The following is a 15,085-nucleotide window of genomic DNA, read 5'->3' as shown; positions in this document are numbered from 1 at the left end:
CTTAAAATACTGCTAAGATAGAAAGCGTATGCAATAGAGTGAAGTAAAGTAATTCATTATTAATTTCAAGTTCAGTTCAGGATTCAGTTATATATTCAGTTTATTCCTTACTGACAGTCTTAATTTTGTTGTCTAATTTTTGAAGAGACTATCTATTAGAATCAAGCTCAGCTTTCGTTCCTTCCCGATCTGGTACTGTTCTTCACCGTTTTGATCAGGGGGCCTTTTTGCTGTTCCATTGTGTTGCTGGTTGCCAAATTTTACAGACTATCAGTTTTTTAGTGATGGCTGATGGCTGCAGATACCCCCTAAAGCTTGTTCCGCCCTAGAGTTCTGCACCTTGCAATGTGCTTATTGTGTCATGAAGCTCCGACAGGACCTGAAAACGGGAGAAACCTTTCAAAGTAAACATGACCTATTTTGTCTGAAAAATGACATTAACAATTAGACCGGTGCTATAAACATATAGCGCTCATCCTATTTTTCTTTTTAAAGACTTCAGCACCACAGACAGCGACACTTGATGTCACTGCAAACATCTGGGATCATCTTTCCATCCCACTGCATTGGTAGCACTTCTACAACTTTGCATTAGAATACAGAGAGATTGTTTGGTAATGATGATTCATGGACGGCAACAATCTGAGTTCTATTGTTGTTTTGATGATGGTCAATCATAACTGGAAACATCTTGTCTGTTACCTGCATGAGAATGATGAATCCAGATACTGTTATGTTACACTTTAACAAACAATAAAATTCTGCACTGTAAATTTTGCCATATCAATAAAAAAAACAACCTTTTCATTGATTATTTCTTTGTAATTTGATTCTTTTTACATACATCTCTCTGATATAATGCATTTGTTTTATTGCTATGTGTAAGTATCTGCAGAATTTGTTAAGGAGTTATTGTTGTTTATTTGGTTTTGGAATGAATTAAACAAATTACAATGTATTATTATGGCAATATTTGGTGCAACATATGACTATTCAACATATGAAGTAGGTCCCCGAATGAATAAAATTTGTATGTAGAGGTTTGACTGTTCTTAAATTTAAAAGAAAATGCTGCAAAAACACTCTGGTATTGGCTGAGAAATCTTATTTCTCAAGAGGAAGGTTCAGTCAAATATTGTATTTGAAAACACAAGACCCAATTTTACATTTGCCTGCTATATATGATTGTAATTCTTTGAGGTTGACTTGCCTTTGTGTGATGACACATTTTCATCTTGTTTTGTTTTTTCTCCTTGAGAGGCCACAGAATATTTGTATAGCAACAAGAGACAATTTGTCAGTTATTACAATACCTACAATATCACATTTTAAAGTGCTATTTTGAGCCAAGATTTTCCACAATTCAACAAGTATTCACACAATGACATATTTAGCTCTGATTGAATTTAAAGCAAGTCTGTCTCCATGGTAGTCAGCATTTTAACATTGCGAGTTCTTGCTCTTGATTAACGTGGTGCTTATTTTGAATAAGGTTTCTGCAGGCATAGCGAGCCCTGCTGAGGAAGAGGATGGCTGTAGTAGTGTTCGATCAGAGCTGAAAGAGTCGGGAAGGTCACATCACAGTCCAGAAACACCAGGTCACCCTGTGTTTTAGAGAGGATATTACATTTTACAGTTTCAGTTTGGCATGGACAATTTTCTACTGATGTAATGATCTAATATGAAAGGTAACAGACAGTTTTGTGTACCTCTTCAAACAACCGGTAATTTCTGGCTTTGCCTATGCTGACATCCCATACCACCAGCACCTGAACACATTGAATTATTTGTTACAACATTGCCACTGTTGCACAAACAAATCAAAGCATCAGCTGTTGACAAAACACTGGATATAAACAAGCCTGTGGAAACAATAAGATATTTTAACACATACATTATTTTTCCTATTTTGAAAATGCAGTCTTGAATTTTTTTTCTTACCTTGGAGGTTTTGGTTCCAGATTTTCTAATGGCATAAAGTCCATCTTGCGGAAAGACAGAGCTCTCTTTAAATAATCTACAGGAACAAAAGTCACAAAGCATTAGCAATGGAAGTAATAAATATAAATAGATACAGTAGAATTATTTTACATGTAGTTTACACAAATGTAGTCATCATAGAATTTCCTCGGAAAAGTATTGATCCACTAGTAGATAGTATGTCATCACAAGAGAGTAGCCCTAAAAATCAAGATCAAAAGTAGTATCATTCACAAAATCAGTGTCATACTTCTCTACAAAGCTGGTATCCGTTGAGTCAATGAAAACGGATTGTGGCAGATGCATCTGGAAATAAAACAAAAATATTTGCACTTTTAGATGTTTTATAACTTTTTATATGAGTTGATCATGATGTGTTAATCTGAGTACAAATCAAGAATTATAATTTTTTTTGTTTGTTTTTGTCCATGCTGCTGTCTGCAGCCAGGTCAGCATTGCCTTCCTGGATAAGTAAAAGTTCATATAAAAATGTGAATTTATACAGAAAATAAATTAGTTCCAAAGTATGAATGAAGTGAGCTCACTGTTAATGTAAATTAATGTCAATTTTTCTTACGTCATCATAATCCTCATCGGAAACATCTCCTTCAGTGCTCTCAGTCAAATCTTGTTCCTTCTTGGGCATCTCAGTGTCCTTATCTCTTGATGAACGGAAACTTTGACCTTCTGGGGATGCTCTTCTGGTGGGAAAACACAGTATAAATAGTAGGACTGCTTTCATTAGAAGGCACTATAGTTTCAAGACCACCCTTTGATTTCGTAGTTTTATTAGTACAACCTGAAGTGAACATGTTGCAGTAATAAATAAATGTGGCAAGTAGGTGATCTGATTGATGGCTTTAAATCTCATTTTGGACCTTTCTGTGTTATTTCCATGTTCTTTTTCCACTCTGTCTACTTGTTACTAGTTGTTGATTTACGGTTTACTATTGGTGGCCCAAAACTTTGATACCGTACTGGACTGATATCGTAAGAATGGTCAGTGTTTATGTTTTGTGTTCAAGTGATTTCTGAATTATACAAGTCAAAAGAATCTGAGGTTGTTTAGCTGCTCTTATTTTATCCATCCATCCATTTACTGAACCGCTTCGTCCCATCGGGGGTCGCGGGTGTGCTGGAGCCTATCCCAGCCGTCATCGGGCAGTAGGCGGGGGACACCCTGAACCGGTTGCCAGCCAATCGCAGGGCACATAGAGACAAACAACCATTTGCACTCACACCCAGGGACAATTTGAAGTGCTCAGTCGGCCTACCAAGCATGTTTTTAGGATGTGGAAGGAAACCGGAGTGCCCAGAGAAAACCCACGCGGGCCCGGGGAGAACTTCCAAACTCCACACTGGGAGGGCCGGAGGTGGAATCGAACCCGCACCCTCCTAACTGTGAGGTGGACGTGCTACCCAGTGCGCCACCGAGCCGCGACTCTATTTGACTTATTTGCAAATTTTTTAGATGGTATCAAGGTACGTATCACTGGCATTGGGCTGAAACCGTGTAGTCCCTTTTTGGCAACCATGCAGGTATAAGTATCAAAGTCAACATTTTTGTATTGTAACGATGCTAGCATAGCATAGTATTGTGCTATATAGTACAGTCTGACGTCTGCCTTGGCCACCTGGGGGTAGTATAGGACAAAGATGGATCTTGTTTATAGAGACGTCTCAACTCCTCTCACCTCATCAGTACGATACTGAAATTATTATTATTATTATTTTGCAAACCGTTAAGAAAATATGCCTGTGAACATTGTAAAAATTGTCTGTCTACATGTGTTCCAGCAACATTTGTGTTCAGACATCCAATGCTTAAAGGCTGACAGCACCATCACTGCCACATACCTTAGATGCCGATTAGATGTGTATCTAAAGTTTTTTTTGTTTATTTTGACTTTTACATTATCACCATTCATCACAATTTCATTACATACACTACTACCACATGACTTGCTGAAATGGTAAATAGAATAAAGCAGTTCTGCTTATCTTGTCCCGCCCCGATTTCAACAAGGGATTTCGATTACTTTTGTCACCCCCGCCCAAGAAAAAAACAAAAAAAAAACAAAAGTGACATTCTAAATTGTATGAAACAACAAAATAGTAGTTCATTAGTTGGAATCTTCAGGTTTTATCTCGTTAATTTACATCACCGATAGTTTACATTTGTGATCTGTTATACCACTTCCATTTTTTTTTGCCCAAGTGTCCTAATTAACTGGATACCCTGAGAGTTCTTAAGAGTCTTTATAGGATTTCCAGTCTGTCATTTCCAGTCTTGAATGTTCTCTGGGAGTCACAGCCCACAAGATATAGGAGAGCATCACAGGACGGCACCAGTCCCGACAGTTCGTCATTCACCATCTTCCATGCCAGCCTCACGCTGCTCGTGGATTATTTTTATAATTCAGACATCTCCAGGCGAAGTGTAGACATCATTTCTCTGGGGTCTGCGGCGTCGGCCTTTAACCTTGTTAAGAGGTTCCTCATTGCTGAGGGAACAAGACCCATCTTTCAGTACACTTTCAGCACCGTAAGGGTCAGTGAGTGATAACTACAAAGATGTAGACGTTCTCCACGTCTTCTGTTTCCAGCACACCAAGACACAAGACACACATTTATTCTAGCCATCCATTGTATAACCTGCTAATGAAATACCATGGAGCAGGGCAGCTTCCCAGTTCCGATGTGTCGTGTGGAGAAGATATGATCAATTGCGTTTATGGACCGGCTTAGGGAAATTCCTCATGAGAGTCATCTGAAGGGTTGGTGCCTCTTCCCGCTCCACAAAACCAATGCCCAGGTAACTTCCAAACCACGACCCTGAACTGGTTGCCAGCTAATCGCAGGGCACACAGAGACAAACAACCATCCACACTCACACCTACGGGCAACTCAATCGATCTACCATGCATGTTTTTAGGATGTAGGAAGAAACCGTAGTGCCTGGAGAAAACCCACTAAGGCAGGGGGAGAACATGCAAACTCCACACAAGGAGGGCCGGAGGTGGAAATGAACCCGCACCCTCTGAACTGTGAGGCGGACGTGCTAACCAGTGTCCTACCATGCCGCCCTATATTCATTTTATCCCACTTTAAAAGATAAATAACATGTATGCGAGTTTCACATCTAGCTCATTTGCATCTATTGATGTTTTGCTCGTGCACTTAGTTAAGGTAGACCTCATCTCAACTTCAGTTTTCAAATTGATTTCCTTTCAAAGTATCGCTTGTTCTCGTAGTTTCCCATCGTTTGTTAGCATTCAGGTCGCAGACAATACAATTTGGAATTATCTTTCTTTTATGTTTACTTTGACAGTACTGCTTGATGGGAGTGGGAACAGACAGTTCAAATTAAAAAAAAAATGTTCTGATTGTATCTGCCAAACTGGTGCTTGTCGTGAAGTGAGTTGAGTCACCGGTCAGGTGTATGTGAGAAAAACTTACTGGAGAGGTGTGCCTGTTTGTCTGGGCTTGGTTAAAGGCAGTGGAGGCTTGACTGTTGGAGCTTTTGGTGCATTTGTACACTTGTGCAGTTCACTTTGAAGAAGAGTAGCTCGAGATGCGTGACAGGGAAATGGTGGGTAGCAGAAAGGTGTCGGCACCGAGGGAAATGCCGTTCGAGGTTTTGGCATTGGCTCTTCAAAATTTGCTGCTTTGGTCAGTGCTTGGCTTGGCTTGCTGCGGTGGTTTTTGATAGCAGACTGTTTTTTTCCGGCATCACGAGGGCAGTGATCTCCATCACTGACAGTCATCCTGCTTTCTAGCTGATCACAGATGGGAATGGTGGTGGGGGATTGGAGTGAAACAGAGGATGAAGGCCTCTGGTGTTTTCTGTCAGTCCCTGGTCCAACCACAGACTGCATCCTGTTTTTAAGAGGCCGCTGTGAATTGGGTGGAGGAAGGGGTGGGGGGATAGGAGAGGCGTGATTGTGCATCTGGGCGGCGAAGGGTGGAGCGGGAGGCGGACCTTTGTTTGTGTCCTTCAGGATGGGAGGAGAAATCGAGGGCGGGTTTTTTCTAATGTTTGCACTGGTTTTGACTCGGTTGTGTGATGGGATTGGAGGTGGTGGCCCTTTATGGGTTTGTAAACAAGATCCAAAAGGTCGCGGAGGTATCATTGGAACAGGAGGAGGCGGGTAAGAAGGTGGAGGGCCAGTGGGTCGACCTGTGGAAGTAGAACCGACATTACCAATCAGTTAACATTTTCTTTGAGGAATTTTTATTGTCGAATAATTAATTAATCACAGTCCAAAGACAATCCAATAATGTATGATGATTAATCATGTAGAAAACTTCCCACTCAAACCTAGCATACTCTGTAAATTCAAATGGATACCCTTGAAAGCTTACTTTTACATATTATTTACTGATTTTGATTTCAATAGGATTATATGCATGCAGCTACAATACAGTATTTGCAGATGTTAGGGAACAAGTTAGAGCGTGAATAGCCAAACTCTACTGTTTGAAATGAGACGTCCAACAAAAAATGATAAATTACAATAATTGCCACAAGATGGCAGCAAAGCAGAATTGATATCATTTAGTAACATTCTGCAAATCATCAGTAACAAACGGATCATTGATCTACACTTTGGCGTGAACGTGTACATGAATATGTTGTGCTTACTTGTACTTGTTGGAACACAGTCACTGTCTGGCTTCAGATAGTCTTGCTCATCTTCATCATCATCATCCTCACCATAATCTACATCCAGAGAGGATTGGGTAGCTCAGTAGCAAATTTAGCCAAAATCAATTCCTCCTGCATGTCTTACCAGTGTCTGCATTATTGATTGGGTGTTTAATATCCAAAGGCCTTTCAATGGTCCCGTAGAAACTGTCTGCATCTGAATCCGAGTCACTATGGCAACAAAGACAATGATTGCAGGAAGAAAGCAAATTGAAACATGAAAATGCCTCCGATTAATTGGATTACCTGGGAATCTGGGACTCTTTCCTGTCATTATAATGGTCAATTTCATGTCGTAAGGATCGCATCCATGTCTGTATTACGGCATAAAATATAATGTGTTAAGTGTGTGCATGAAGTGTTGACCTAGTTCATCCCTAAATCACAATAATCATCCAGTCTTTTACAGCTACTTTATAACGTCTGGGTGTGATTCTTCCTACCCTCCTCTCATCTTCACTAGCTGCAGAGAAAAACCACGTCCTGTGTTTTTTACTGATGTGGATCATCTTAAACGGAAAAACATTGTTAGATGTCGTTTCCTCTGCTGCTCTCATCACTCTGTGGGAGAGGGGGGAGGGGGATATAGCCAACAATGTAATGATTTGTCTTTTAAATGGTAGATGCAAATCTTAGCAGCTAAGGATAATTTAAAAAAAGAGAGAAAATTCTGCTGCTGACCTATTGTAACCGTTTAGAGAGAACGCTCCGTGTGGTGCAGGAGACGTACTACTTTTAAAGTAGTACACACAGCCCTTGTGGACGATGATGTACCTCAATGGCCCTGAAAAAAACAACAACAAAAACCACTTAATAATCTGTTTTGATCGATAATAAGAGCACTCACTATATGTAATTCTTCACAGATTTAATATTTATGGATTGTTGTTGGAAATGTCGCTTAACATCTTATTTGTTTTGTAAATGTGAATATGTATTAATGAATTAATTATTATTATTTAGTAACTCTCTGATAGTATCAATACACAACTGTTGTATCAATTTCTTTAAAATAAATAAAGTATCAATTTCAGTTCTCACCAAGTGGAGAATACTTGCGACCAGTGAATTTTAGATTTTGTCAGGGTTCATAAAAGGTTGCAAAAATATTTGCAGTTTTAGTTGTCGCAAACAATTTTGCAACATGTTTAAATTTTTATTTCATTTCATTTTAAATTAAAATTTAAATGCTTACTGCAGCAAGTGTCGGGTTGCGAATCAAGTCGAGTGTGTTCACAGCAAAACTTCTCACCAGCTTGCACGCATCAGGGAATATTTCAAACTAAGTTCCGGTTATTTAATCATGTACCAAAATCGACTTTGTCATATCAAATTCTACCGTTCACCCCCCCAAAATGTGTGTGTTTATATGTGTATATAGTATATATATATGTGTTTATATGTGTGTATATATATATATATACACCTATCACATTGTGTCCTATCATTAAGCTTTATATGGATACACATTGTAAAATAAAACATAAGGGTACACCCCTACCTAGAGTCATCTAGAAATTGGATTAGGTTTTCTCAATATTTACTCACATCTCATGAGACTAGCAAACTGATTGGCTCCCTTCTTGTGGAGGTATCCTGCTATAGAAACTCCACCAGGCATAGTGAGGAGGTTCTGGGCTCCGATGGCTCGCATTGGCACAGGCCAACACACCTCCTGAGCTGACATGGTTCTGCATGAAAAGAAATGGGAAGTTGACAATAAAAGTGAGCCACAGTTAGAGACAAAGGCTTAACATAGTAATTAATAGTGAGCACAACCCTTCGCTAAGATTTATAAAAATGAAATGGCGGAGCATTGAGTTCTTGCAATGTGTGCTCTGACAAAAAATCAGTCAGTAGACAGCAATGACTATCCTTTATGGAAAGCCACGCAAATTCAAAAAGCAGATATTCTGCTAACTGTATGTTAACTCCTGGTGCAGACAAAATTTTGTCCTTAAAATAATACAAACAACAAATATAAATGAGATAACAGAAAAATCACAAATTCTGGCTAACTGGCATATTGACAGAAATGTTCATTCATATGTACTGTCCCTTGATAAATAAATTAGTAAACAAAACTGTGTAATACAAATAAAACGTACCTGTTTTGATGAGACTGTGCCGCACATAATTAAAAAACACACAATTTACTGTGCCTCACATAATTAAAAATACACAATTTAAAGGCATTACAAAACAATAGACTACGACATTTAAAAGCAAATAAAGAACACATACAAAAAGCCTTAACAGCATTCCCCTGACGGACGATATCCATTGACTCACTTTTCTAAATGTGATGACTTGTAAACGAACATGAAATGTTAGCTGCAGTATGGTTGGCACATCCTTGTTTTCGCTGGATGAATGCCAGAAGAAATGATCTCACACATTCCTTTGCAGCACTGAGAAGACGTGACCTGTTCTATATGCTGTCACGTTTTGTTTTAATGCTCAACATTGCATGGCTGTCTCTTAGCAGATTGACAATGGAGACGGCCACCGTATACGGCAGAAGCTCTATGGCTGGACCTTTTAATGGATCCAGATCAGGTCTATCTTTTGCCTCTTCATGGTTGTCTCTTACTGGAAAACCTGTTCCATACATGACCTCCCTCACACACCTAAGCTGAGATAGTGCCCTGACATCAGCAAACAAACACTCCAAACAGGAAATATTCGTGCCAAGAATCATTTCAGTTGAGGTTTTATGTAATGTGTGCGTGTGTGTGCGTTTGTTTCAAAATAAACATCCCAAGTCAAGCCCTTCATCCTCAAATGAGTTTACGAGGAACTTCCAGTTTATCAGCAGACCTCAGAGTGTCGGGGTAGATGATGATGTGTGTGTGTGTGTAGCCTATAAAGAGTGAAGGCATCTGCTCCCTTTCGCTGTCACAGTACACAACTGTATAAACATCTGACTTGATGTACTGCAGTCCAACTACATTCTTAAACATTAACGTGTCATAGTATGATGTGAGTTTTTGGATTACATCGAAGCAGTGGAATTTTGGTATTAATAGTATGACCATTTTTTTTATTCCTGACGTCAATCAAAAGTATTTTTTTCCTTGTGGAGTCAATTCAGGATTTTGCTGAGGATCAGTCTTTACACAGTCAAGTCTTATGTTTTCTAAGTATATAATAAACTATCTAAAGTTACAATAGTTAAAATAATACAACTCCAAGTGAGCCTTTGCACATTTAATGGCATCGTCGGAAAAACATGAGAGCCTTGCAAGACAATAAGAGTAAAAGTTCAAATCATCTGACCAAATCAGAAGGATTAAAATTTATTTTGTGATACCACAGTAGAAGGACACCATTGATGGCAAGTAGGACAAAGTGTGATGTAGGACTGTAGTCTTTTTTTTGTCCAACAGGTGCCAGGAAAGTGTAATTCCAGAATTCATACTAACGTTGTAAAATCATAAAATACACTTAAAGGGGATCATATCCTTTTATTATATGTTTAACTCATTTGAATGTTTGCCTGGAAACAATTACCCACCAGCATCACAAAGCAGAGTGTTTATAATCCCACTTGATCGCTGTGTGTTTACAGAAATAAATCCATTGAGCATGACTAAACTATTCCGAATTCAAAGCTTTAAGTCCCATTTAAAATGCACTAAGAACATAGTTAGAGTATGAGTCATCTTGTAATTTGAAATGCTGACAACTCTGCGGCCAAAAGGAGTCAACCGTCAGGAATGAAAGGCATGGCAGACCAATAGAGACTGAACCGGAACACAGCTAAAAGATGAGACGTCAGTCAATCATCAGGGTGGCGCGTATCTAAGAAGACACGCAGAAGATGTGTGTGGTTTTTTCTCAGGCGCGAACACCGCCACTATCATCATCTCGGTATGGCAGAGGTTTGGGTTCTCCTTCTGTTTATCAAATGGGAAGGGTGGATTTCCTGTACCATCCCCCCGTGTGGAGCAAATCCAACACACAGGCAGCAAAGGAAACTAAAGCATAATGGTGCTATAACTATGGTCGCATTTCTAGGGGATCAACTCCAAAGTAGGAGTAACATTAATTAATATTATTGTTATTTTGGAATTTTCTAATTTTTGGGATTCTATTTTCATAGACAGTGTAGGTGCACTGGGGTGTTAAAAGTTATGTGCACAATTTATTTCTATTATTTTTTTAGTTACATGAAGTACAATGAAACTTTCATTCTGAAAATGAAAGTGTTTTTTCTTTTTGCCCAAATGTACTCTAAAGTGTCAGACGAGGTCACTTCCTCCTCTTAGAGGATGTACTGAATGAAAAATCAGCTTAAATTTTTCGATCTGAGCCTTTAAGGACCCCTCTGAGCATTTCCTCTCACTAATAAAACTATAGCCACTCATGTCAATCTGCCAAGATAAATAGATTATTTTCAACTATATGGCTAATGCTACACGGTAAGTATTGAATCAAATGGTAAGGTAAAGCGAAAGAGCAAAAGGCATGAAGACGAATCCGATCCCACGCCCATCCTCCCCCCTGACAGAGAATGAAAACTAAAACACTTCCTGGAAATGTCCCATTTTCTAACACAAACCATTAGCCTAGCAACAACTTACTTGGAATGCAGTATTATCTCACACTGATAACAGTTTCAAAAACCCTGACTGTAATAGCTTCTTTGGTCACTGAAAGTGCATAACTTACATGAATGAAAACAGATGCCATAAAAATAAATCCCATTTCTGACTCATGCGTGACAATAGCATTTGATTCCACACAAATTTACAATGTTGGTTCATTTGATGGTGAATTGGGCCTTTGCATGGTATAGTGAAGTATTTTGTGCATGATGTCTCGCATGACGGAAGTTTGTATGGCCTCGTTTCCGCCAAACAGCTCGAAGAAATTCCAAATGGTGTAGGTGGGTATTTAATTCTCAGTGTTGCACTAACCCTCAACAAGATAGAAGTGTGCTTAACACCATAAACACAATGCTGCTGGATATATAACCTAGTTCGGAGTTTCCTAAAAAAAAAACAAAGAAAGTCTGAAAGAAAGTCAATTAAATATAATAGAAATAAAATATTTTAAGAATTTATTTAATGATATTAATAATTATTATTATTATTAAATGTATTTCATTAAAAATCCAATTCTACACAAGACTGCAAAAAAGGAAGGTTCCTACTTACATGACATCACTCTGTTCCTGAAAACACATCCTGACCCTCGCTTTGGAGCTCCACACAGTGGATTTTCTCACAGATGGAACATACATGTCGATGGTAGTAAATCCCAGTCGAGCATTTTTTTTGCCTCACGTATCTTGATGCAGACTGAATTTCTAGTTCAATTGAGCGACAGTTGTGTAGGTGAGATCCGTACTGTAAGAGGAGACTGAATGATCAGAGCGGGTTGCCAATTGTTGCGAAATGATCCAATGTAGCCTTAGAGAGATGTATGGAAGGTCAAAGTAAAAAAGAAAAGGTCACTGAGTTGTGTCTTCCTTTAATTCTGCAAAGCAGGTTTGAAGTCTTCTAACTTCCTGCAGGTGGGTGATTGGTCAGATGCCTGAAGTGTACTTCCTTCCTGCCTTGGGTTAGTCACAATGCGATTGGTTGGTAGGAAACACCCACACCTCTACACAAACATGCTCTTCATGTGGACACAAAGACCTGAGAAAGATGGGGGGACTTTCCATCCTTTGCTACCAGATAAACTGCTGTCGACCATATTGTCTCTCCCAGGTAACTCACCAGAGAAGCATATTGTGAAGCCACATTACATGTAAAGGTGTTCCACAAGTGACTTTAACCCTAACCACTTGTATAATGGTTATTAGGTTTTGTATTTCATTGCAAAAAAAAAAAAAAATCACATCTTCAACAGCAAACCTCTCAATGAGACTTTCCCACTGAGTGGGAACTGAACTCACACTTCCTGCACGGAAGTCAGGTGAGTAAACCATCAGCCCACCAATGACCTATTTTATGAAAAATATAACTTCATTTATCAATTAACCAAAGCTAATGTATTGCGCTAATTATCACAACACGTGACTGCTGTATAGGAGAAAATTAAGGTCTAATTTGTCTAATTTAATTAACAAAACACCCATAAAACTGTTGAATTACAGTTAGTGTGACAAACTACTTCCTGTTACAGTCAGTGAGTAAATACAATAATCTCAAACCACAAGCTCGGTCTTTGTCTGGCAGCAAGCAACACAACAGTACCAACAGACATCATTGTTACATCATCATTTGGAATTGTAATTTCCAAAGTGGAGTCTTGATATCCTGGCACTGTCAGTGATGTTTCCTCTATTTAACCGCATGTATTAAACAGGTGATGCCTCTGACGAGAATGCACGCCACGTTCCAGGAATTGTTATAAACCTGTCTACACCATTATCCCACATTCTCCTCATGGCGCTGACATCATCACGAAAACCGCTTACCTTATATACTGCAAAATTCCCTAACAATCAACTCGAGCAGGTTTTAATGATACTATGGGAAATTTGTGAAGACAGATTCACTATACTACTATTTCATTATGTGTCTGGGTGGCCCATGTCAGACGATCGCTCATGTGAAGACACCTGATGTGGCCAGTGTGGTCCTTCATCTGTTTCTGTGAAAACACCTCTTTGGCTAGATTTCCATTACGTGTTTATTTTTGTGGCTCAGTTTGGATATACATGGTAGCGTAAGGGCTGGGAAATTGGGTTATTGTTTGATTTTTGATTTTTTTTTTAGCCTTACTGCCAACGGGTGAATGACTATAATGTTAAAGATAAAAGGCTGCGTTATTTTGTTAAATTCTTAAATTAGCATCAGGTAATAGTGTCACCAAGATTGCTTAGTGAAGTTGTCGACCTGGTACAGTGAGGTTGTGACAAGGACTTGAGAAGAATATTTTAAGCAAGTGCCAATTAACCCTTTTGGCTATGACACTATATCAGTTGAAGGGAAAGTACACAGAAAAGATTGTTCATGAGAAAAAGTGAAATTAACAATCAACAAGCAGCATAACAAAAACGAAAAGAAGATTTTGCTCAGGTATGGACTTCTGTGCTTTTGAAGGGAACAAGCTGAGCGTCGGGCAGTTGAAAACATTGAACTGTTTTATATGACATTGTGTTTATTTGTTTTCAAGTAACAGTCACTTATTTTATTTTCATTGTGTTTCTTATTTTCTCACCTTCGAGTCGTGAGCATGGTAGATTGTTGTTGTTGCAAAATCTGATTTTATCTTTTATGTGTACCTAATATAATATACTCTGGCCCTTCAGAATAGTGAGTGCACATGCTCACAAATAGCAATGACTGTTTTTTTAATTTTAAGTTTTTGTTTTTAACAATTCAGAATCCCGATTCACCTTACTTTGCCTTTGCAAATGCTGAGCATGGTGTCACAATTGTTGTCGTTATCTGATTGGTTTATCACTGCTGACTGTCCTGCGATGTGCACAATGGGTGACTAGTGACAACAACAAAAAGTCGAATTTGAAGTGGCGCTTACCAAATAGAACATATTGTACTACCATTTTCTAACAATGTCTGAATATGCAGCATTAGTAAATAGTGATCATATTAATTAACCTGCAAAAAGTTTACCCCAACATTTTTTTTAACAAGCAAAGAATTAGAAGGTGTATTAACTCTCAGGGATGTTAAACATTTCATCATAAACAAGAAGCACTGAAGTAAATACAAACTGAAAGTATAAAAGTGAGAAAGTAAAAGTTAGAGCATGATAAGTGAGCTTTCAATTTTGAAGCAAACTCACCCATCTAGTGCAGTGTTAAGTTGAGCAGCTCCTCTGAGTGTGTTATTGCAGGTCTCGGTGCCGCTGAGTTCCAGCCCAGATCACTTCCTGACACGGATTTTCAGAGCTACTGTGCACAGTGTCAGGGCAGCCTCCATTCCACCAAAGCAAAAATAGCTACGGTTTTCATTCAGACGCTTAAACAATTACAAAAGAAACACAGTTCCAGTGCATGCCCAAATTCCTACTACAAATGTGCTGGTTTGACAGCACTCCGATTCTGTGTTTACTTCCTCTTTATAGATAACTCCCTCAAACATCTGGTCAGTATTTCATAAACACCTACACTAGAAACTTGAATAATCCCAGACATCAGGTTTCAACAGTAGTTTTTTTCCAACACTTGGTAAAAATTCTACTTTGCTGTATTTTCATTTTTTTTCTAGCTTTTTAGCAATAAAAAAAAAAGTAATTAAAAGGACTTATAAAATTTATAAAAAAAACAATTTTTCCTTTGTAGAATCTTGATTAAAGTCACACCGCAAAGTACGTTAAACACTTGGTAAAAATTCTACTTTGCTGTATTTTTTTTTTTTTTTTTGCTTTCTTAGCAATAAAAAAAAAAAAAAATAATTAAAAGTACTTAAAAAATGG

General features: G+C 38.5%; 3 protein-coding genes across 9 annotated transcripts in view; 1 reads left to right on the top strand and 2 right to left on the bottom strand.

The window, feature by feature from the left end:
- The window catches only part of LOC119131662 (lymphocyte antigen 75-like), a 1,013,224-nt gene that overhangs the window by 527,251 nt on the left and 470,888 nt on the right, over positions 1 to 15,085 (top strand). The gene's annotated exons all lie outside the window — the stretch shown is intronic.
- The window catches only part of LOC119131727 (C-type mannose receptor 2-like), a 399,366-nt gene that overhangs the window by 78,596 nt on the left and 305,685 nt on the right, over positions 1 to 15,085 (bottom strand). The gene's annotated exons all lie outside the window — the stretch shown is intronic.
- Positions 842 to 14,709, bottom strand: sh3bp2 (SH3-domain binding protein 2). 5 transcript variants are annotated; one of them, XM_037266391.1, is made up of 14 exons: positions 8,933 to 9,446; positions 8,797 to 8,810; positions 8,237 to 8,379; positions 7,370 to 7,472; positions 7,132 to 7,249; positions 6,935 to 7,002; positions 6,774 to 6,859; positions 6,626 to 6,703; positions 5,440 to 6,160; positions 2,558 to 2,681; positions 2,231 to 2,286; positions 1,942 to 2,017; positions 1,710 to 1,769; positions 842 to 1,604 (listed from the first exon to the last, which is right to left on the bottom strand). In XM_037266391.1, exons 1-14 carry the CDS (start codon positions 8,948 to 8,950, stop codon positions 1,479 to 1,481), a joined length of 1,791 nt encoding a protein of 596 aa, XP_037122286.1. In that variant the 5' UTR covers positions 8,951 to 9,446; the 3' UTR covers positions 842 to 1,478. The 5 variants fall into 5 exon arrangements, with proteins under 5 accessions (XP_037122286.1, XP_037122287.1, XP_037122285.1 ...); XM_037266392.1 differs by lacking the exons at positions 8,797 to 8,810; positions 8,933 to 9,446 and adding an exon at positions 14,453 to 14,709; XM_037266390.1 differs by lacking the exons at positions 8,797 to 8,810; positions 8,933 to 9,446 and adding an exon at positions 11,851 to 12,162 and having other exon boundaries at positions 923 to 1,604; positions 2,558 to 2,678.

Source organism: Syngnathus acus, chromosome 12 (assembly GCF_901709675.1).
Source record: "Syngnathus acus chromosome 12, fSynAcu1.2, whole genome shotgun sequence".
Taxonomy (NCBI): Eukaryota; Metazoa; Chordata; class Actinopteri; order Syngnathiformes; family Syngnathidae; genus Syngnathus; species Syngnathus acus.
The sequence above is the reverse complement of the archived record's forward strand: the minus strand, read 5'-3'. Positions and strand labels throughout refer to the sequence as shown.